Source organism: Marmota marmota, unplaced genomic scaffold (genome assembly GCF_001458135.2).
Source record: "Marmota marmota marmota unplaced genomic scaffold, marMar, whole genome shotgun sequence".
Taxonomy (NCBI): domain Eukaryota; kingdom Metazoa; phylum Chordata; class Mammalia; order Rodentia; family Sciuridae; genus Marmota; species Marmota marmota.
Genome location: NW_025999962.1, coordinates 3,197,407 through 3,220,912, shown reverse-complemented (window position 1 = coordinate 3,220,912; position 23,506 = coordinate 3,197,407). Strand labels below are relative to the sequence as shown.

Below are 23,506 nucleotides of genomic sequence, written 5' to 3'. Positions count from 1 at the left end.
AGCAGGCGGCGGCGGGAGCGCGAGCTGCGGCCTGCGGCGGCGCGGCAGGTGAGGGGGCGGGCGGGCCGCGCCGGAGCCCTGGGACCCGGCCCCCTGGCCCCGACCGCCTTCCGGCCCGGGAGCCCCCAGGCCTTCCGACGTCCCCGGACTCAGACCTCCCGGGACTCGGCGGCTTCGGGGCCAGGGTCCCCCGAGACCGTCTGTTCCTGACACCCTCGGGATTCCCTCGGGACCCGCCCAGCCCCTCGGATCCTCCGGCCCGTGGGCTCCCCTCTGCCCTTAGCACCCCCGACCCCGAGGGTCCCCGGCTGCGCGTCTGTGTCACCTGCCTCGAGGCGTCTGTGCCCTCCTCTCAGCGTGAGGTCTGTGGGGTGCGGAGCCTCGGGGCGCTCAGAAATGCTCCCGGAGTTGGTGATGGTTAAGGATAAAAAGTAGGAACAAGTAACAGGTCCCCAAGGACCACTTTGTAACCGGACGGAGGGCGCGATCGCAGGCTCTGCATGTGTAATTGTGTGCACTGGGGCTTGGAGGCCAGATCAGGCACAGGGTTTAACTTTTTAATGCTCTGGTGAGACTCATATGGATAGAGGGAGGGAGCTGGGCAAATCAGGGCTCTTTTATGTTGTCTGCTCATTCTGAGAACAGCAGGGTTTCATTTTGTTTTGTGTGGTTTTCTTTTTTGAAGTGGGGAACCAGCATTGTTTTGAATGACTGATAGGTTCTGTTATGGTACACCGGCTTGGTTGGCTGGTTCCGCGTTGGAAACCAACTAGTCAAGAGGCTAAGCTGTAGTAGAGAAAGAACTTGATTAGGATGAGCTGGCTGATGGGGAGCCTACAGGGCCATCTCCCCTCCCAGGAAGCCGATTTGGGAGCAATTTCCGGAAGAGATGGTTGATCACAGGCTGATGGGCACCATCTTACAGGTGAAGGTTTGTGACCAAATAACACATCTGATCCACGACTGACCCTAATCTAGAGCTGCTTTTCAGTTCTGTAAATCTTAAGAACAAAGATTATTTCCTAGGGCTCTTCTTGTCATAGGCGGTTCTTTGCCCATAGGCGGTTCCTTGCCCGTAGGCGGTTCCCAGCGCAGTCTAGAGGGATAGCTGCCTGAGATCTCTTGCTGATCATACTTAGATATTGGGAGAAAATATACTTCACCTGATTATTATGGCAGACAAAGGTCTTTGCATTGGGAGACAGAGGACACTGCCCCTGCTGTCAGGGCTTTATTGAGAGGCCAGGGGGGTGTGGTGGTAACAATGCAGTGGCCTTGAATGCAGCTTGGGTGGAGGATTTTTGAGAAGAGGTAAGGGTTAAGGAGGACTTCTTGGGCTGTGGATGTAGCTCAGTTGGTAGAGTGCTTGCCTTGCAGACGTAAGTACACACACAAACACACACACACACAGGTCATCTTGGTGATGAGGAGATGGCAGGGAACAGGTGAGCAGATTCTTGAAGGTTGAGGCCAAGAACTTTGCCACAGTTATTCCAAGCAAAGGCAGCAGACAGCGTGTGGAATGACAGAGGGAGTTCAGCATAGATTTTGGAAACGTCAAGGTGTGGCTGGAGTAGAGCTTTGTCCTGGGAGTGTGGCTGGAGTTGTGTTCTCTGCATGGTCAGTGTGAGGAGGGCCAGCCCACCATGCCCTTGGGCCTTTCTGGAATTACTGCTTCTGCTAGTAGGGTCCTGGTAGATGGTGATCTAGCTGATTGAAGGAAGGTGAGCAGTGGTTGGTGGGGAGGAGTGAGGGAAGCATTTCCATTGGAGACCAGAAAGGGAGCATGGGAGTTTTGTAGAGCACAGGGATTGAGTCAGGAGTGGTGAGAAAGGGGCCCAGAGTCCAGCCAGGACCCACACATGGCATGCTTCCAAGGCTGAGCACCTTGGGGAAGCAGGAGAACACTGAAGTATTTAAGGAGGAGAGTAAAGCGGCTTGGGTGGTGGTGGGGAGACTTGTTTGGAGGGAGCAAGATTATTGAGAGATGGGGATGACCTGGACCAAGGTGATAGCCTCCTGGGGCATGGCGGAGCTTCTGAAATCCCAGGCCTAAAAGACAGCCTGGGGATTGACCTGGGAATGTTTAGGTCAGGTTTTGTCATTAATTCATCAGGTATGTGTTCACCTTAGAGCTTCATCAGGGTGACAGTGTGTGTCACAGTGAGCCTACTAAGTACCCAGAAGTTACACCTGTCATAGAGTGGGCAGGGTGAAGGGGCCTGACTCTCAGAAGTGGCCGAGTTCATGCTGGCCTGGGGGATCCTGAAGGAAGTGGCAAACCTTTGAAGGACAGAGAAATTCAGATGTGTCAATTGTTACTGGAGACAATGTGGGACGACAGGTGCTGGAGCTGCAAGCAGGTTTGAGTGTCCAGTTAAGTTGTGAGACTTTGAGGCAGTGGCTGACGTGGATCAGAGAGATTTGGGAAGAAAGTGCTACAGGACTCCCTCTGTTGAAGTCTGGGCTGGGTGCGGGAGCCTGGGCTAGCCCTGTTGAAGACGACAGTGTTCTGTATACAGTCCAGTAAGCTGGCCACACAGCAACTGTGATGGGTCAAAGAAGAACTGAAGTGTTTTGATTCACTTCATTTTTGATGAATTAAATAGGAAAGCTCCACTATCATACAGCTGTAGTGTCACAGGAACATGCTGCTCTTTTAAGTGTTGTCCCATTTAGTGTTTCCAGCCACCCTAGGAGGTAGATGCTGTTGCTCCTTTTTACACATAAAAGAAATAGGCTCACAAGGAGTGGTTTCCTAAGTGTTAAGCAGTGCAGCCAGTATTGGTGTTGGTGGGGTGCTTTCTATGATATCCTGCTTCCTTCACCCAAGGAGCCTGGAGCTTAGTTTTCCTGCAGGGAGAATGGAGTATTGTTTTCCTCTTGTAGCCCGCCTTATCTATTCCAGCTAAAGTTAACACAGACAGTAGTGTGACAAGCCAGCAAAGACCAAACATAGAACTTCTGTGAGCTGATTGGTTTTCCTGGGGCTCCACTAATTGCTGACTTCTCTCTTAGCATTTCTGGGGCATGAATGGAGTAAGAGCTGATGAAATTGCAAACTGCACTCTGTTATGTGTGCAGATTTGGTGCTCTGGAGGTGGAAATGAGTGCCTTAGATGGAGTTTTGGGTCACAGTGGACCAGGCATTGCCCAAGGTAATGGAAAGAGTCTGGGACATGAGCCAGGGGCAAGTTTACAGTTTGTTCCTAACTCATTGGGAGACACTAACCAGGTCATTGCCTCTCAGTCTCCTTATCTCTTCAGAAAAATGAGGGTATTTGGTATCTATCAGCTTTAAGATTCCTCCAGCTCTGGATTTCTGTAGTTCAAGGTTAATGGGAGATCTGCTTTCTAGAACATCTCTTCTAGATCCTCTTGGGAGGGGACATGGTGGAGGAGAAGTGTGCTTTGGCCTCAGTTTTGTTGTCACCATTACTAGCTTATTAAGCAACACAGCTTCTTGAGTTATGTGACGTGTCACATCTGATGGAAACATCTATTTTCCCGGATGGCAGGTTCCCAGTAAAATATCAGGTGTGTTTGTTTGCCTTTCCGGGCTGCGCTGATGTCAGAACAGGTACAAGACTACACCGTGGTGTCGGGCCTCTTCAAAGGCTTGCTGTCATGTGGGTCAGGGGAAGTAGAAGCCGTGACTGCTTTGTGGGGTTCGAATGAGACGATGTACAGAAAGTGTTCAGAGCTCTCCCTCAGACCTAGTAAAGGCTCGAAAAGTGGAAGTGATTAATGTTGATATTTAAATGAAACTGACTTTGAACTTTTTAAAAATTTTCTTGGTGGCAACCATGGATGGAACCCAGGGCTTCACATATGCTGAGCAGGTGGTCCACACTGAGCCACACGTCCAGTCCCTATTTTCTGTTACTGGTGATTTTACCTTTACTTGATTGGGGCCCATGTGCCCAAGCAACTCTGGGACATTGGCTTCAGGAAGCCAGTTAACACATTCTGATAATCTAAGTAGGCAGTTCTGTCGTAGTTCATTTGAGATGAAGAGAGTGGTCAGGTAGGAGGGGTTGAAATTAGGGTTTGCCTTTTCTGTAAGTTGCAGAAAGCAGTTCATCCTGAAGATTCCTCTTTACTGGCTGAAGTTAGATTTTACCAGAACCCTGGCTAGCCTGACACATGTTATGGTGACTGTCCTGGAAAGGTGATAACTGGGAAGGCTGCTAGTGCTGGCTCACAGTGATGGATGAGCTTTCACAGCTGGTTAAGTGCCCTTAGATATTGGGCTTCCTCAGTCTCTGCAACAGCCTGGCCTGGAAGTGGCCAAGCAATCCCTATTTGACTGGTTAGGAGGCTGAGCTTGGGAGAGGTCTGCTGGGAATGCTGGTGCTCTCTGGAGGGCAGATCCGTTTCCCTGTCTCATCCCAGTGCTGCTCTGGGTGCACACTTGATTTGGGGCTAAGCCTCTTCTTTGCGGTATGAAAGCTTGACTTTTTTGTCCCTTTGTGCCTTATTTCCAGTTCAGGTGGAGCTAGGCATGCTAATCACACTCACCTGAAATTCTTGTCAGCTGGACCCAGGTGGTTCATTGGAAACGAGACTGCCACGTGTGATTTCTTCATCCTTGGCCCCCACCTGCAGCGGTCCACTAGGAAGCCAGGTTGCTGTGAGAAAGGAGGCTTAAGAATTGGGCGAAGTCAGGGAAGCGCACCATTGAGAGAGGGCTGGGTGGCCTGCTGAGCACTGCTCAAAGGCTTCTGCCTCCCAGACCTGCCTGTGGGGCGTGGAGACCATAGGCCACCCTGGTTCTGTAAGTTGAACTCAGCATTTCCAGTCTCCTGTCTCCTTCTGCACATTTGTATACCATTCTAAGTGTGGTGACTTTGCTAACGGTGGCTGTAGTGGCACTAGTGATGTTTCTGGGAGTCATCTGCTCTGTTACCTGGCCTCGTCCTCAGGATTTTACATACCAACTCAGTGGTAGCGACAGTGACCTTGTTTGACTTTCTTGTCTGTAAATTCTGGGTCTTACGTGTCCCATCACTTTTTGAAGTGATTGCAGATGAATTGAAGGTCAGTGCTTGGAAGTGCTACTGTACATTGGCTGTATAAATGTGACCCCTGCCCCTTGTTGTGTGAGGCTTTATTCTGCACATCTGCTTTGTGTCCCTCTGTAGCCTGTGGGTGTGCATCGCCCTGCTTTTATATACAGCTTACATCCGTGAGAGTTGGTCACGGTTGCCATGTCTATAATCCCAGTGGCTCAAGAAGCTGAGGCAGGAGGATTGTGAGTTTAAAGCCAACTTCAGCAACTTAGCAAGGGGCTGGGAATGTCACTCAGTGGTTAAGCGTCCCTGAGTTCAAGTCCCAGTACCAAAAAACAAAACAAACAAACAAACAAAAACCTTAAGAGAACTTATTTATAGAAAGAAAGTAAGAGGTTTTAAAAAAAGTATTGTCAAGGGTCCAATAAACTTGGACCCTTCTAACTCACTATGCTTGTAAAGTAAAAGTGCAGCTTGTGATTGAAGGTGAATAATTTAGTTTTTTGTTATGCCCCCTTTTAATTTTAAATCCCAAGTTTTTAATTCTACAGATATTTCAATAAAATTGCCACAGGTACATTCAAATAGGTTTATGTATATTATGTTAATGTTAATTAGTATTATTGTACTATAATTATTGTAATTATATTTTTACCATATTTCTATTATATTACTGTACTTCAGTTTTTATAGGCGTTTCACATCTGTGATGAGGGGAAACAATGTTTTCATAATTAGCATTGCTGGCAGACATTGGCGCCCTCTTCTCATAAAGCTTGATGGCCACTCAGTTATGAGCCTCTGGCTTCCTCAGTGCTTCGGGTTCCCTTCCTTCTCCGCCCCTCTGCTCTGGCCGTGGAGAATGGTGGTGGCAAGCCTTTCTGTCGAGTTCCATAGCTCCATGCTGGGGCCTGGCTGGCTGTGCTGGGGTTGCTCCCGTAGTTGTCAGCTGACTGCCTGCCTGGAACCGAGGGGGTCCCAGCAGCCTTGCTCCTGGTGGGTGGATGGGGTTAGCAGGTGGTAGCAGGTTGTCTGCCACATGATGTTTGTTTTTTCAGGAGCCAGGACTGGGCTTTACAGGGCAAGGTTGCAGAAGACAGGCTCTACTATTAAAGCACTTCTCAGACTTCTGCCTGCAATGATGAGCTGCATAGCTGCCCATATTTAGACATTTACAGTCCTTTATAAACACTAAAAGACATTACCTCATTTCCTGTTTTTCAACAGCATAAAGATCAGAGCCAAATCTTACAATAACTTGGAGATTACCCCAGATCTCCTCTGATTTCTAAACCAAGGTCCAAGAGAGAGATTTCCATGGCCTGATCCTAAAAGTTTTGGAAGGACAGCCAGCCTCTCTCTGGTACTGCTTGCATCTCAAATGCCACTCTTCTAAACCAATCAGATTCCAGACAACAGCAAAACCCTTCAGAGGCCTTTCAGACACACTGCATCTTTTGGTTTCCTTGGTGATCACGTCACCAGTTTGTAGGCTCAAAGCCAAGTCATCATAGCAACCCATTTTTTTGCAAGGACCTATCAGCATTTTCTAAAAGCAACATCAGGCCTTAACACACACCCTTAAAAACAGATCCTGTCCTTCTCATCCAAGGCTTTAATGAAAGTCTTACCAGGCATCTAGGGTGTAGTTTGGTGGCAAAGTACTTGTCTAGATGCACATGGCCCTGGGATCCATCCCCAGCACTGGTGTGTGTGTGTGGCGGGGGCGGCGGTCCTCACTAACATGTCCTCTGCATAGAATATAAGATCACAGTATTTCATAAACTAGCTACACAGCAGCCAAGACTGCCTTATCCTGTTTTCTCAGCAGCCAGTGCTACACAAATGTTCAGAGTCTGGATACCGGAGGCCTGATCATGCCAGGGGAGAGGGTTCTCCAGGAGTCCACCACAGTGGGTTAGGACTGGAGACTTGCTTTGCTGGCTGTATGAAAATAACAGGTCTACTTTTCATAGTTTACCACCTTTTGAATTGGACTCTTCACACAATGACTTGGCTGAGTCATGTGACTTTTTTTGGGCCACTGGCATATTAGCAGATGGATACAGGCAGAGTTCCTGTGCTGAGTTTAATGTCATTGGGTACTTACCCAGTTGGCTGCTTTGATCCTTAGAGGTCCACATAAGTCTTAAATTTTAGAGGCCCTTGTGCCTCTTGTGGTTGGAACCTGCATGTTGTGTTGAAAGTGCTATCTGAGAGCCAGTTCCAGACCTTCCAGTCAGGCTGAGAATGAGGGTCAGAGTACAAACCAGCAGCAACCACCCAGGAGCACTTACTTTCACCCATGTGGAAGTGTTGTGAATAATGATAACTTGTTGTTTTGGGAAACTTTGAAATCACTTAATTTTGGAGTTAAGTACTCTGCAAAAGGTTTACTACTTTTAATACTTTTTGCAGATGTATAAATATATTTAGGTTTTGAATTTGTAACTATAATTCATGCATATATGGAGACTCAAAAGCAGTTGAACATCAATTGAAGGAACTAGAGATTTTTAAATTTCTTTGCCATGATAACAATTTGAGGCATGTGGTGTGTTTAGTTACTGGCTGTTAGGTAACTGTTTTAAAAGTCTTCTAAAGTACTAGGTGGTGAAGGCTGAGACAAATGAGCACTTCCCATAGGGCACAGGGAGTATTCTGTGGGTTATCTGGGGGGTTAAGTGGGAGGTGGGGCTGGGATTAGTCTGCTGATGAGCAGCTCCTTAACCTTCAAATAGGATTGAACAGTGTGTGACTCTTGGCATTCTGTCCCTGGTGGGGGGAGGGGATTAGAAAAGGAAGCCTGGGGCATCTACAGGAGAGCTGTTGGACTCAGCAGTTTTAACTCAACAATTTCCTTTGAGGGTCCTGAGCCTTCAAAACTCGGCTAATTAGCAGGAATCCACATTTCATAGTTGGCAAAGCTGAGGATTGATGAACGGGTCATGGAAAGCTCAGGGCTGGGACCCAGGGGTGTCTGGTGGAGGGATCCTACTGTAGAGTGGAGAGCCTCTGTATTTTTTGCTTTCTTTAGAAAAGTCCTCGTGTGTTTGATCTGGTAGGTCTGATGGGAACTGCACTGGGGAGGAGAAGGGGAGCCGGGGTGAGCAGCAGCCTCACTCTGCCAGCAGTGACCACATCTCTGAGCCTCACTTTCTGGGGGTTCTGTGTAGTGGGGACAGTCTCATGCACCTTGAGGAGTTTGCAAGCTGTGAAGCGCCCCCAGAGAATGTGTGCTCTTAGAGCAGCGTCTCAGGGTCATCTTAGGGTCCCACTTACCTCCACAACTTAAGAGTAATCAGACCGATCAAGCTTTGGGTCCTTACCCTGGAAAGTTATTTTTTGGTAACCTGATTTTAACTGAGGGGGGAAAAGATACACGTGGACTAGTGGTTTTCAGTCAGTGCTGGTTAACATGTAGCAAAGCGGGATTTTGCATGTCCTGCTGGCCTCCGTCGGGAGGCGCTCCTGCTCTAACTCAGCACCGTGGGCTGCTCTGAAGCCGTCCTAAATAGGCAGTTTCAAAGTGACAAAAAGCAGCTGTGCACCAAGCCTGTCATTAGGATATTATCCTACTAGGGTCCTGCATCAGGGACTAGATAAAGATGGTCTACCGTTTATTGGAATTTCATATGTGTAGCATGATTGTGAATGCTTTTTCATAGTATAATGAAACTTATTATAATGCATGAAAAAGTGGGATATGTACTAGGTTCTCAGATGATATAAAAATTTAAACTGTTAAGTCTCAAGGGAAATATATAGATGATAATATATATTGCTCAGAGGTAGTAGGATTATAGGCCATTTAAACTCGATTTTTCTGTGTTCATAGTAAATATTATGGAATTGAGGGGAAACATGATTCTGGAAAATTAGTAGACGATAGAGAGAGCTTGGTGGATAGAGACCATATGGGTTCAGAGTCCTGTTTTGTGTCTGCTTTGGTGACTTCTTTGGGCTGGATTTCAGTTAGCCACGGGCAGGCCTGGCACCTGGGAAGTGCGGAGGGGTGTCGGGGTTCTGCCTCAGATCCAGGCCTGGACTCGGTGTCTGGAGTGCTCCACACCTTCTTTGAAAAGTCACATTCTGGCTTCCCTTGGTTATGACACTCGTCATGTCCTTCCTTCCGTGATCAGTCATCTGTGCTCACGTCCACTGGGAGTCCCTCAGAGTGCTGTCCCAAGAGACCCTGGGGGTGGGGGAAGACGGCAGCGTGGGGCTGCAGCCCTGCATTCCTGTGCCAGTTCTCCTTCCTTTTCTGTCTGACCAGACAGTGGTGCATCTCCAGCCTGATAAGTCGCAAGATTAGCAGGAGTGGCTGTGTGCTTTGTTTGTGTGGCATTTTTCGGGTACTCTAATTTAAACCGAGATCCAGGGCTTTTGGTTTTACTTTCAGCTGTAACTCTTCCAGGGACCTTCTGACTAATTTTTCTCTTTAGGATTCACAGATGGATTCAGTGGAAAAGACAACAAATAGAAACGAACAAAAATCAAGGTAAATAAAGTTAGCTACCCTTGCAGGCAGGGTTATTGACTTCGCATAGCATTTGTCTACAAAGACAGAGTGACACGCACACCTCCAGTTTTCTGCCCTTCTGCCCAATGAGGCGATCACAGTTGGCTCTCCAAGCCCAGCAGCGGTAGTTAAAGGGGGGGGAAGAATTCTTTTATATTTGCTGTCAAGTGACGCAGGAGGAGGAGCTACCTACCAGAGAACAGATAGGGATTGATAGGTGTCAGAAAGCCAGGGTGTTGCCAGGAATTGTCTTGCCTGACATTGTAAGCAGGGATCATCTGTCATTATAGTTGGTCTTTTCGAGCTACTTGCAGCCTCAAAGGAATGAGGCTGAGCTTTTTGTTCAGATACAAATCACACAAGCACGTGCTTAGCACCATGGGTGACTCAAGGTGACTGAGCACAGCTGCCCGTGTCCATCATGGAGGAGGGTAGAATGTGTCCAGTAAATGCCTAAAGAAGAAAGACACAGGCTTGGTTTTCTGGGGTACAGAGGGAACAAAACGTGTATTTAGGGACAGGCCCTGTTTGACTGAATGTCACAGATGTTGCCAGGCTTGGTTTTCACTTCCGTGTTCACTTCCCCTGCTCCTTTGTTTTGAAGTAGAAAGTTTTTAAAAAGCCTCATCCGGAAACAACCCCAGGAGCTGCTCTTGGTCATCGGGACTGGCGTCAGCGCTGCGGTGGCCCCAGGGATCCCTGCGCTCTGCTCGTGGCGGAGCTGCATCGAGGCTGTCATCGAGGCTGCCGAGCAGCTGGAGGTGCTGCACCCAGGAGACGTGGCCGAGTTCCGGAGGAAAGTGATGAAGGACCGGGATCTGCTGGTTGTGGCCCACGATCTGATCCGAAAGATGTCACCTGTGAGTCTCAGAAATGCTTCAAGTTTGGCAGGGCAGCTCTTGGTTCTGGATCAAGCTGGGTGAATTCTGAGCTGAGCGCCCTGCAGAGTGCTCCGCGAGCCCTGCTGTGCTCATTGCTCTGCAGAGTGGGGCTGAGGTGCTGATGTCATCCTTTTAAATAGGATAATGTCAGGTGTAGCCTGTGGCTCCTGTATCCCATAGTGAGTGGCCTGACTCTGCAGGGTTGGCTCTGGATATTGTCACGCTGCTGTGAGCTTTGTGATTTTGTGTCATTTGGCACAGAGGTGTCCTGAAGGTAGGTTTTGGTCTAAGTAGCTGGCCACATCTTCAAATGACAGCTGGTCCCCAGAAGGCATTTTAAGATGGGTAGTAGGTCATCTGTGAGGCTTGGGACTCTGGGGCAGCCAACATCAGCAGGGACAGGGCGAGGTGGGATGGATTCCTAGCTCCGGAGGTGCTGGCAGTGAGGCTCAGGGCAGGCAGCGCTGGGTGAGGCCTGGGCTGCTGGGACGGTTGAGTCCACTCTCTCTCCAGCTTCACTCCTCTGGTTACTCACAGCAGAGTTGCATTTGCTGTCACCACCTCCTTTCTTCTCCCAAACCCACTTTCCAAAAAAAACTTTTTTTTTTTGTAGTTGTAGATGGATAGAATACCTTTATTTATTTTATTTTTTTAAAGAGAGAGAATTTTTTTTATATTTATTTTTTAGTTTTCGGCGGACACAACATCTTTGTATGTTGTGCTGAGGATCGAACCCGGGCCGCACGCATGCCAGGAGAGCGCGCTACCGCTTGAGCCACATCCCCAGCCCCAGAATACCTTTATTTTATGTGTTTATTTTTATGTGGTGCTGAGGATCAAACCCAGTACCTCACGCATGCTGGGCAAGCGCTCTGCCACTGAGCTACAGCCCTGACTCTCAAACCCACCTTCTTAACCAGGCTTTGCCCCCACCACCTCCCTTGGCCATCACTCTGGGGGCTGATCTCAGCCCTGTTCCTGCTGACTCCCCGAGCCGTTCAGGAGACACTGCTTCCTTCCTCATTGAGGGCAATTTAAGATGGTTTCTTAAAGAACCAACCAGAAGAAGAAAGATTTTACAGCACTTGTAAAGTCTCAGAGGGAAAGCTGGGTCTCTACCAGGGTCATCATGCCCTCCCACAGTCTCGTACAGGCCACTTCTCACCGCCCTTCCTGATACTCCCACCACTCCTCCTCCAGCAGGAGCCTCACTGACCCTTGGACCTGCCTGAGCTTTCCCTAGTTCCTTTGCACTCGTTCTTCTCCCTGCCCAGACATTCTGGAAGCCCCTCGCCCGCTCAGGTCTCTGCCAATGTCTGTTATCAGAGAGGCCTTGCCTGTGCCCTTGCCTGAGCCACCCTCCTTCACAGGGCCCCTCTCCTGCCCCTCTTGTTTTCCCCATGGTGTTTATCACCATATTTGTACATGGCCTTTCCCTTCCTCTAAAATCTTTTGTGGTGTTGAAAATTGAACCCAGGACCTCAGGCCTGCTAGGCAAGCACTCTACAACTGAGCTTCATCCCCAGTCCCCCGCCCCTGCCTTTTTTTTTTTTTTTTGGTACTGGGAATTGAACCTAGGAGTATTTAACCACTGAGCCACATCCTCAGCCCCTTTTCACATTTTTTTTTAGAGACAAAGCCTTGCTGAATTGCTGAGGCCCTCTTGAACTCCTGATCCTCCTGCCTCAGCCTCCCAAGCTCCTGGGGATTACAGGTTTGCACCACAGTGCCTGGTTCCCCAGCCCTTTTTATCTTGAGATAGGGTCTCACTACATTGCCCAGGCTGGCCTAGAACTTGTGATTCTCCTACTTCAGCCTCTCAAGTAGTTGGGATTATAGATGTGCACCCCAGCACTCTTCTCTGTATTGTAATAAACTCCCTGAAGGTGGATTGTCTTCTTTTTTTAAAAACTTCTATATTACCAGGCACAGTGGTTCACACTTGTAATCCCAGCAACTCAGGAGGTGGAGGCAGGAGGATCACAAGTTTCAGGCCAACCTTAGCAACTTGGTGAGACTCTGTCTCAAAATAAAAAGGATTGAGGATGTAGCTCAGTGATAGAGCACCCATGGGTTCAACCTCAGAAGCAGGAAATAAAGAAATAAACTGCTGTATCTGTAGCAGGCAGAGTGCCAACTACTTAGTGTGTAGTAGCTGTTGAGCTCTGATTTCTTGTAACTCTTGCTCCACCCTCCGTAGCGCACAGGTGACACCAAGCCCAACTTCTTCCAGGACTGCCTGATGGAGGTGTTTGATAGCCTGGAGCACCATATCCAGAACCCAGTGGTGCTACAGTCCATCCTCAGCCTGATGGACAGGGGCACCATGGTGTTGACCACTAACTATGACAACCTGCTGGAGATCTTTGGGCAGCAACAGAACAAGCCCATGGAGTCCTTGGACTTGAAGGACAAGATGAAGGTAGGGCAGGGTACGGCAGGCAAGGGAAGGCTCAGCGTGCACTTTGTGGCTCAGAAGAACTTCACTCAAGGCATTGAACTTGTAACTAAGAAGTGCCACTGGTGCCCCACAGTGAAACTTGATAGTCAGTCCTGAATACCACGCCAGTCTCTCCTGAGGCAGCTGGGTCCCCAAGGGTTGTGCCCTCTGCCTCTGAAGACTTCTCTTACTGCTGCTGTTATTTTCTTTTCATGCTGTTCAGTATGTCTGACACCTGCACTTATTGATTATAGTCACCGTGGAAAATATGGGGAATAAAGGAGTATTAAAAGAAAAATTCCTAAATTCCATTGCTGGGAACTTTAACAAATTGAGATTTCAAGTTTTTAATCCTGTTTTTTTTTTTTCCCTTAATATTACACTGTGCATTTTCCTGTCATTAAGATTTTTCTTTTCCTTTGGTACCAGGGATTGAACCCAGGGGTGCTTAACCACTGAGCCACATCCCCAGCCCTTTTCATATTTTTTATTTTGAAACAGTGTCTTGCTTGCTAAAATTCTGAGGCTGGTTTGAACTTGTGATCTCTGGCCTCAGCCTCCCAGTGGTGATTGAGGATGTAGCTCAGTGATAGAGCATGCATGGACCATGCCCAGCTCATTAAGCTATTTTTTTTTTAAAGTGTTATTTTTAAAATGGCAATAGAATTTTGGTATATGTGTGTTTTTCTAGGGATTGAACCAAGGCCTTGCAGGTTAGGCAAGTGCATTATATATATCCCAGGGCCCCCCCATCCCCCCACTTTTTTGTGATACTGGGAATTGAAATTAGGGTGCTCTGCCACTGAGCCACATCCCCAGCTCTTTTTTAAATTTTGAGACAGTCTCACTAAGTTTCTCAGGCTGGGCTTGGACTTGGGATTCTCCTGTCTCCGTCTTCTGAGTAGCTGGTGATACCTGGCGCTTTCCTTTGTATCTTGAACTGGAATAACTATAGTTGGCCATTTGATAAGTACTTTTTTCCATATGTTTTTCCCTTGGTGTGAAAATAATGCATAGAGTAATTGCAGTGTAGCCCGTAACTGAGTGTAACCCGTAACCGTCCCCTTCTCCAGCCAATACTCCTGCAGTTTACACAACCATCTGTCTTTAAAAAGTTCTTGTTGAGGTACCGTGACAGGAATAACTAGGGCCAACAGCTAAGTTTCTATGTTTTAAAGGTTTAATTTATAAATTACAAAATCTCTCTTAACTCTTTTTAAGGTAGGTTTGAAAAAACCATGAGCTGATTTAGATGTTCTCTTCTTCTGATTGAAATGACGCCAGGCTGATGTTCTCCATGTCGGCTTGGTTTTGATAGGTTCTTCAGTGGGCAAGAGGCCACATCAAGTATGGAGTTCTTCATATTCATGGCTTATACACAGACCCCTGCGGGATGGTGTTGGATCCGTCAGGATATAAAGATGTCACTCAAGACCCAGAAGTAATGGTAGGGGCCGTCTTGGTTGGCTTGGTTGTGCCCCTGGGGAACCTGTGGCCCCGGTGCTCTGCTGCATCTGCATCCTTGCAGTCAGCCCCCCACACGTGCCAGCCACGGGTCGTGTCTCTGTGTCCCAGCTGTTCCAGGCCTCGCCTATGCGTAGATGCTCAGTGCACATCTGCTCTAGGAGGGAGCGCGGAAGACTTGGGAGGGTCTAGCTCTCCTCTCCCGCTCTGCGCCAGCACCTGCCATTGAGGGAGGCGGCAAGGCGGAGTGCACAGCACAGGGTCTGCATGTGCGCTCTAGTCGCTCCTCTCAGCTCACAGTTTTGCCTTTACTCAGGCGTCTTCTGCCCATTTCCTCTCCTTCCTTGACTTAGCAGTCTCTTCAGCCTTCACAACCCAGTCTTAAGCCTCCTTCTCTGTGAGGTGTTCTTGATGCTGTTCACAGAACAAAGTGTGGAGAAGCCGCGTGTTCCAGCGCTTCCTGAACACTTCTGTCCTGGCACGTAGGTCTGCAGCCTCTTCGTGGGTTCACTTGCAAGCTCAGGCCAGGTCCCTGTTCCTCATGCTCTTCCAGCCTGATTCCCTGGGGACAGAGTGTCAGCAGGTGACGCTGCTGACTGCTTATGAGGAAGTCCATGCTGATATTGTGCCTTGCCAAGATGTCTGCCTGTGCGAATTGGTGATTCTCTGTTGCTTGCCTGAGTGACCCCTCGCCATCTGTGCTTCTCCTCTTCCCACCGTTGGCTCACTGTCACTCCTCAGGTCTCCTGTTCTCATTCCCCAAACCGTATCCACCTGTACCCTAAGGATGCATTTCCATCCATGGTCCATGGACAGATATTAGTTTCAGGGTATTACATGTGTAGAATTCTGAGCTGAAGATGGTGTAATGTCCTTATTTTATGTCTTAGTAATTTAAGACTCTACATCATTCTAGAAGAGTGGAGTTGGGTGTTTGCCCTGCTGAGCATTGGCTGTCCTCACCAGGAGATGCATTCACACTGGCCCCTGATTGGCTGGTACCTGGCCTGGCTAGGAAGAGGCTCCCTGACCCTGGTTGAGAGACGGACTCTCAGTCCAGTGCTGACCCTGTTTGCCCCAGGTCGCTACTTGGGGTTTGCCCAAGCCCCACCTCAAGAGTGTACCACCTTTCTAAAGACTTCTGGGGGTGACTCTGGGGAAACCCAGTGGGGAGCAGGATCTGAAAGCACGTGCGTGGGACTTGGTTAGTTGTAAGCTTCCACTGTTTCGCATACAAGCGTCCCCCTTTCCTCTGGGCCTTTCACAGGAAGTTCTACAGAACCTGTACCGCACCAAGTCCTTTCTGTTTGTGGGCTGTGGCGAGACCCTGCGTGACCAGATATTCCAAGCCCTCTTCCTTTACTCAGTGCCCAACAAGGTGGACTTGGAGCACTACATGGTGGTGCTCAAAGAGAATGAAGACCATTTCTTTAAACATCAGGCGGATATGCTGCTGCATGGAATTAAAGTGGTGTCCTACGGGGACTGTTTCGACCATTTCCCAGGATACGTGCAAGACCTCGCCACGCAGATCTGCAAACAGCGAAGTCCAGGTATGGAGTTTTGTCCTTACTTTCCAAGTACAAAATTCATGGTTTTTTTCCCAGTCGCCCCCTTTGGAGTTATAATTCACATACCATAAAATTCACTAATATTATTTTTCAGAAATGCCTCTGTGATTTTAAGATTTGAAGATTGGAGAAAGTGGGTGTGACAATGACAGTCTATAATTGAACTTTGAAGTGATATTAAAGTATATAGTTGTGCACATGAATGTTGGACACGTGTATTCAAATTTCAGGTTATCTTAACCAATAAAGGAAACTACAAGGCCAACTTTATCTGTCATAAATATAAAAACCTGAAAAATGCAGATATCTTCTGCTCTTATCCTGTCACCACATTTAAAAGCTAAAATTCTCAAACAAACAGGATGATTCTATGAAGGCTTTTATTTCTTCTTTCAAAGTACATTTTCCTGTTCTGCAGAGGGCAGCGTATCTCTAAGGCATTCTCCTGGGCCCTTACGAGGAGTGACCAGGATAACTGGAACTTCTCAGACCTTGTCATCTTGACATGAGGGGGCTAATGTCTTTGAGTTTGGTGTCATAAAACATGGATGACAGCAAGTGTGGAAAGTTCTGTATTGACTGTCCTGTCATGTAATACGAGACTCAGTTACTCTTCCCTACATGGTGGAATGAGGTCGGCACACAGGCCAGCTAGGAACTAGAGGGTGCTGATGATCCTGCAGTCACGTGAGTTTTCACCAGTACTTTCTTTTCAGAGCTGCTAATAATCAGCAAAATAAGTCGATTCAAGTTGTACTTCTATGAATAACAGCATAACCAGGGCAGTAGTCCGTCTCTCTAGTTTCTTCCTAGGGGTGGAAGAAGGGAAGTCAAACTTGTGAGCTTGGCTGTGTACAGTTTTGCAGAGACATTGCACTGTCCCCAGCTGCCCTTGCACTTGTGACTCCCTGGAAGACCAGGACCTGTTAACTGAGTTGAGCTTCTGGATCATATGGCTGAGTGGCTTCCTGTTTCCTCTGAGGTCACTTTTTCAGATCCTGGCAACTGAGTAGATTTTGACAAACTGCAGAGGTCTGAAAGGTCACTCATGTTTTTAATCTGGCTGTCATGAAGGACGTTTGTACTCACATTGACGGACTAGTACTCCTGGTGGGAGAGAATGAATGCCACTGACAGTGACATTAGTGATTAGCAATCATGGGTGTGAGCAGTGCTTCATTTGCCAGCTGGCTCTCAGTGCTTCACATGACACTCACTGAGCCCTGGTGTCAGCCCTGCCAGGAGGAGAAAAGAGGACAATGACTGGCCCAGGGCTCCACGGCCAGCACAGAAGCCTCAGAGCAGCCCTGGCCTCTGGCCCCAGTGGCCAGAGGAAGAGGAGCATCCCAGGTCTGGTTCTGCTGACTGTTGCTCTTTCTTCCCCAGATGCTGAACGAGTGGACAGCACCACATTATTGGGTAAAGCAGATTTTTATTCTTGCCGTCCTGTTTTTTGCCTCCACATTCTGTTTACCTTCCTGCCACTCTTTATGAAATCATGAAAGTTGTGTTTCTCACATTAAAGAGTTAGCCTGAATTAAGCAGCCTCCTGGAGAGGATAAGTGGCAATACATTCAGCTACAGTGAGGGACTACATCCATCCCTTCAGTGGGAAGCATAACTTAGGCTGTCTGCAGGCACCTGGGAATAATTTCTTCCCAAAGAACCAAGAGGTGCAAGTTGTTGGAGGGAGGCTGTTTGTATTGCACCATGCAGTAAAACACGCAGGAACCCAGGGCAACCTGTCTCCTCAGAAGCTTTTCTGTTTAGTGCTTGTTTGAAATGTGAACAGTCCTCTCGATGGACTCTACTCCGCCTGATTATAAATTAACAAGACTTAGCAGCTACCAGCGTCTTCCAGTGGGCAAGCTGAGCAGTAGGGATCTCCCTGTGAGTCAGCAAGGAGGGCCTCTGCAGCCCGTTTGGCATAGGGGTTGCCAGCACCACATCTGTGTGAGTGATGGGTGTGCTTGGGCTGAGGAAGCCACCCTTGGCTTTCCATTGCCACACTTACTTAACTAAGCCTCTAGAAGTCAAATTTTTCTTCAGAATAAAAGCAGTGACTTGGTTGTTAAAATGTGCAGTGTACGCGGGGGCTGGGGCTGGGGCTCAGCGGTAGTCACGTGCCTGGCATGTGGAGGCACTGGGTTTGATTCTCAGCACCACATATAAATAAATAAAAGTTTATCAACAGCTAAAAGATATTTTTAAAAAATCTGCAGCGTATGGAAGGGATTATTGGGCTATTGCTTCAGTAAGAGCAGATTTAGAAGGTGGCCCTTGGAGGGTGAATTCTAGAATAGATCAACTTATTAAAATAAGTTTTTGACTTTCAGGTAATGCATGTCAGGACTGTGCAAAGAGGAAGCTGGAAGAGAATGGAATTGAAGGCTCAAAAAAACTCAGACAGTCAGGTACTGGTATTGTGTTATTCCGTGGGGACCTCCCTGAGGTGTGTCTTATTAGTGGGTGGCTACAGTCCCAGTGCTTTGCTTTAGTGCCCCTTGTCCTGTGTTGGGAGCAGTGATTCACTGACTGGGTCAGAGAGCACTAAGAAGTTTTAGAGTGGAACCTGACCCCAATTGTCCAGAGGTGCCCCCTTTAACTTATTTAATTTTCTAAAATTATTTATTTTGCAGTGTGGGGGACTGGACTCAAGGCTTTACACATGCTAGGTATGTGCTCTGCCACTGAGCTGTGTCCCAGTCCTTCTCGCTAAGTTGCCTAGGCTGGCCTTGAACTGTGTAGCTGGGATTATGGGTGTGTGCCGTTGCACCCAGAACCTTTTAGAAATTTTGTTTTGTCAAGAAGATCACTGAAGGAAGCAAACAGAGGGTGCAGATTGTAGGCTCAGTTCTTTTGAACTTTCACCAAGTGAAGACACCCGCAATGATCACACCCAGTGCAAAAAGCGGAACAGCTCAAGGACAGTCGGGGCAACCGCCCCCCCCCCCCCCCCCCCCCCCCCCCCCCCCCCCCCCCCCCCCCCCCCCCCCCCCCCCCCCCCCCCCCCCCCCCCCCCCCCCCCCCCCCNCCCCCCCCCCCCACTGCCCCCTTCCCAGCTAAAGTCAGGTTCTAGAGGAAACCACTTCAAATCATTGCTTTTTGCTGCTTCTATCACTAAGATTTATTTCACCTATTCAAACTGTTGATACTAGGAGAGGTGATGGCTACAAATCAAAGAAATAACACATTCCATTGGTGCTTGAAGTTGGGAAAGGAAAGGATTTACTTAACAAAAATGTCAGTGTTTCTTGAGTTGTTAACGACCCAGTGCATGACTCCTGTGCAGTTGCAGGATGTGTGGTTGACATCGAGGTCCAGTGAGATTTTTTTCCTCACACTTGTTTATTATTTCATTTTAGAACCTTAATGATTATTTCCATCTTCTTTTTTCTCTCTTCCCAGAATCAATACTAGTGAGGGTCTCCTGGATTATTTCCATTCTCTTAGTTTTCTCTAATGCTTCTTAATTTTCATTTTCTGTTTCCATTTTTTCCAAAACTTTCTGGGAGATTTTCAAAATAGTTTTAAATTTAAAAAAAATATTTATTTTTTAGATGTAGTTGGATACAATACTTTTATTTTATTTATTTATTTTTATGTGGTGCTGAGGATGAAACCCAGGACCTTGCACATGCTCGGCGAGCGCTCTACCTCTGAGCCACAACCCCAGACCCCCTTGGGTTAAATTTTTGACAGTGTGATCTTAAGTTTTTTGAGAGCTCTTATTTTCTGGTTTAGCCTTTCTCCTAGCATCTGTTGTTTAGGATGGTGATATCTTTTCAAATCTCTGGAGACACCAGAGGCCACCCTGGTCATCTGACTCCTTTCCTGAAAACACTGGATAGAGGATTTTCAGATACAGGACTTTATTTTCATTACTTTATGTAAAAAAACCTCAGTAAAACAACACCTTTACAACAATCTGCCAACAGTCTGTGAGAGCTTTGGAATATTAACATTGTCAATTATTGATAGTTAAGGTGACTCCAGGGTGTGTTGAAGCATACTGTGATGGGTTGGGGATTCCCAATCTGAAATCCACCAAAGTCTTTAAAGCTCTTTTGAGTGTCAAGTCAGTGCTCAAAGTTTGAATTTTGGAGAACATTGGAATTCTGTTTTGGAATTAGGCGTGCTCAGTCCCTTAAAGTCTTGTCAATACTCCAAAATCCAAAAAACAAAAACAAAAAAACAAAAACCTCAGGAATCTGAAACACTACTGGTCCCAAGCTTTGGATATGGGATACTTGGTCTGTGCTGCATGTTTCTTCTTTGCTAGAAGGAACATACACTGTGATCTATTGTAGTCATTAAGATTCATAATGAATGCAGATGACACTTAGATAAAATGAGGCAATTTTCAAATGTCACCTACAGCATGAATTCTTGAAAGTTTTGGTGGCAGGTAGAGGCTGGAGGTTGTAGCGTCCTGCTTTTCAGTGGTGGATGAGGTGAGTGAGCCAGGGTCCTTCTGCAAGGACAGCTGCTGTAGACCCTGCATTCTTTCCTTTAAGTTTCATATGACTGCACTGAACTTGAGAGGCACGTGTATCTTTATAGGGAGAATTGAATTTTGATGGAGTTTTAGATAAAATTCTTTTGAAATCTTTTAGCAAATATTTGGGTTGTGAGTTGACTTCTACAACTAAAATGAAACAAAAAGTAAAACTAATGTTCTTTACGCCGGGCCTGGTGGAGCATGCTTGTAATCCCAGCGGCTCAGGAGGCTGAGACAGGAGGATCGCGAGTTCAAAGCCAGCCTCAGCAATTTAGTGTGGCACTAAGCAACTCAGTGAGACCCAGTCTCTAAATAAAATATAAAATAGGGCTGGGGATGTGGTTCAGTGATTCAATCCCTGGTACCACCCTGGCCCAGAAAAATAAATAAATAAATAAATAATGTTCTTTAGAGCTGGGTGCTGTGGTACAGACCTATAATCCCAGCTCACCAGGAGGCTGAGGCAGGAGGATCACAGGTTGGAAGCCAGCCTGGGAAACTCTGCTGTCTTGAGATGAAAGAGGCTGGGATGTATTCAGTATAGAGCACCTGGGTTCAGTTGCTGAACCACAGAACCCAAAGCAAAGAAAACCCTAGTGTTCTGTGAGTTGTCCTCTGAGCAGGTGCTTCTTTCCACTGGGCTTCCATTGCTGCCGTGTTCGGGGAGGAAGCCCGTGGCTGTCCCCACTGGACAGTGCCGTTTTCCTGCTGCTCTGGTGAACGTGTGGTCTTGACGCCTGTATCTCCCTTTAGGGTGTTGTGTGTGTGCAGGTGGCAGGGCCTGTTGCCTAGTAGGTGTTGCCACAGAGCAGTGGGCCAGGGGTTCTGTCCTCTTCGGTGCCCAGTGGGAGCTCTGCCCCAGGTGCCACCAGCAGCAGCACGGCCTTGCTGCAGGCAGTCATGTGTGCTCAGGGAAAAGCCTCTGGTCTCAGTTGTGTAGAAAGCTGTGGCTTGTGCTGCACAACAGTGAGAGGCCGAGGGTCATCTCAGACCTGCTGGCCTCACATTGCAGGCTGCAGAGCCCAGGGGAGAGGATTTCCACCTGCCCACCCAGAGCCTTGGTTCTTCACAGGCCCACCAGGCTCCCGCTGTGCCTGTGCTGAAAATGCCCATCCTTGGTCTGACAGAGAAAGAAGGCAGCGTCCAGGTTCAGTGGGGAGATCGCCTGGTCCTTCCTGCCTGGTCCTGTGTGGTATTACAGCTGCAGGGCCATCTCTAGACAGCAGCTACTGTGGCCTCCGGGGAAGGCTTTCCAAGTCCTCTCTCAGGCACACTGGGAGGTTTCTGAAGCAGCAGTCCTGTTCTATTGCAGGTGTTTTCAGCTGAACTTCAGTTTTGGTGTTTCTTTGCTTGAACAGATGATGCTGGAGGATCTTGAAATCTCTAAAACCAGTTAAGATCTACAACTTGAAAGCCAGCCTTCTGTAACCACAGTGCCATGCCCAAGTGATGAGGAACGTACAGAGGATTCCATGTGGATCTCAAGCCTCAAGTCACATGCCCAAGAGCCACATGGCTGAGTGACAGCTCCACTGTATGTGCTTAGCTGCTTGGGAGTGACATGGACACACTTCAGGTACACTTTGTAAGGACTGATGGACAGCTACCTCAGGGACCAAATCAGTGGGAGGGATGTCCCTGGTATTCCCAATTCCTATTTGACATGCTCTCTTATGTCAAGATGACATTTTTCCTAATAAAGGGGGAGAGTAAAGATTGTCCAAGCAACAGTAGTTGCCAAAGAGAAAATACGAACTGGACACTTAGTTTACTATCATTTTATGTGGAACATCTTTACCATAGAAAACATTTTAAAGACACGTTTGTTATGTTGTAAAGGATGAGTTGATGGCTCAGGCACCGGACCCAGGGCGTTTTTAAAGACAACTCGATTAGTAGGGCTTCTTTGGAATTACATCATCTTGGTAACTTCTTTTCCAAAGAGATGGCAAGTCTGACTCTTGCTAGGAAGGGTGAAGTCTCAAGAGCCAGAGGGTCTGTTCCAAAGTGCTGGTCAGTGTCGTGGAGGCTGTCCACTGCGTGTCTGGTAGTTGAGAAAGCACAGCGGGGCAGGAGACGGCTCTGCACTTTTAGATCGTCAGTTCTGAGCTTTCCAAGTCTTACTTCTCTGGGGCTAACCTTTCTGTTGTTTCCTAAAACCACCTTCCATGGATCACATTAAGGGGATTTGCAGGGAGGTGGGCAGAGCCTTGTGAAAGGCCTGCACTTGAAACATCCTTGGTGCTCATCCGCGTGGCAGCAGTGGTGGCCCCTGGCAGTGCTCATGGCGCCTGTGGCCCAGGCTTGCGTGATGCAGTGAAAGCTGAAGACCAAGGCTTCTCTTGAAAACAAGCCCTGCCTGGTCTCAGCTGAGGCTGCCCGTCTGTGATGTGACATTTCTTGCCAAGCCCTGTGATCTCCTGTTGACACAGGGAAGGTTAAGCACAAGAATGTCAGGTTGGGATGTACAGGGACTGGAGAAGCCAGAGACAGGACGGAGACTTTCCCCCTTTTGAAGCATGGACAACAAACCTTTTATGTCACTCTGCTCATAAATAAAAACTTAACATCAACTCTGTGTGCTGAACTTTTCTTTAGTTGTGACAAGTCTTGGTATAATGCATTTAATGAGAATTTTTAGCTTAAGTTACTAAGTTGTGAAATTCAGTAAATTATTTCATTTGATGTATTTATAAGTTTTTAAAAAAATGTCCTTTAGTTATACATGGATGTAGTATCTTTGTTTATTTACTTTTACGTGGTGCTGAGGACTGAACCCCGGGCCTTACACATGGGAGGCAAACACTCTACCGCTGAGCCACACCCCAGCTGCCTATAAGGTTTTTTTTTTTAATTTTTATTTTTTAATTGTACACAGTTCCTTTATTTGTTTATGTGGTGCTAAGGATCGAATCCAGGGCCTTGCACATGCTAGCCGAGCGCTCTACCACTGAGCCACAACCCCAGCCCTATAAGGTTTTTTTAAAACATGCATTTTTCAGTTGTAAGTGGACACCTTTATTATCATTTTTTTATATCTTTATTTATTTTTACTTGGTGCTGAGGATCAAACCCAGTGCCTCATGCATGCTAGGTGAGTGCTCTACTACTGAGC

General features: G+C 47.6%; 1 protein-coding gene across 6 annotated transcripts; it reads left to right on the top strand.

Moving 5' to 3' along the window:
- The first annotated feature begins 6 nt into the window (after nucleotides 1–6).
- Nucleotides 7–22,964, top strand: Fam118a (family with sequence similarity 118 member A). Of its 6 annotated transcripts, none has more exons than XM_048803001.1 (10): nucleotides 7–48; nucleotides 9,458–9,513; nucleotides 10,142–10,394; nucleotides 12,616–12,837; nucleotides 14,174–14,302; nucleotides 15,587–15,872; nucleotides 17,277–17,309; nucleotides 18,227–18,304; nucleotides 18,530–18,565; nucleotides 21,750–22,964. In XM_048803001.1, exons 2-10 carry the CDS (start codon nucleotides 9,467–9,469, stop codon nucleotides 21,767–21,769), a joined length of 1,104 nt encoding a protein of 367 aa, XP_048658958.1. In that variant the 5' UTR covers nucleotides 7–48; nucleotides 9,458–9,466; the 3' UTR covers nucleotides 21,770–22,964. The 6 variants fall into 6 exon arrangements, with proteins under 6 accessions (XP_048658958.1, XP_048658959.1, XP_048658956.1 ...); XM_048803002.1 differs by having other exon boundaries at nucleotides 10,139–10,394; nucleotides 12,649–12,837; XM_048802999.1 differs by having other exon boundaries at nucleotides 10,139–10,394.
- Nucleotides 22,965–23,506: the final 542 nt, after the last annotated feature.

Coding starts and splice junctions, on each gene's coding strand:
- Fam118a (XM_048802999.1), top strand. CDS start 9,467: ATGGATTCAGTGGAAAAGACAACAAATAGAAACGAACAAAAATCAAG. Junction 12,838..14,173: donor ACTTGAAGGACAAGATGAAG/GTAGGGCAGGGT, acceptor TGGTTTTGATAG/GTTCTTCAGTGGGCAAGAGG. Junction 17,310..18,226: donor GGACAGCACCACATTATTGG/GTAAAGCAGATT, acceptor TTTGACTTTCAG/GTAATGCATGTCAGGACTGT.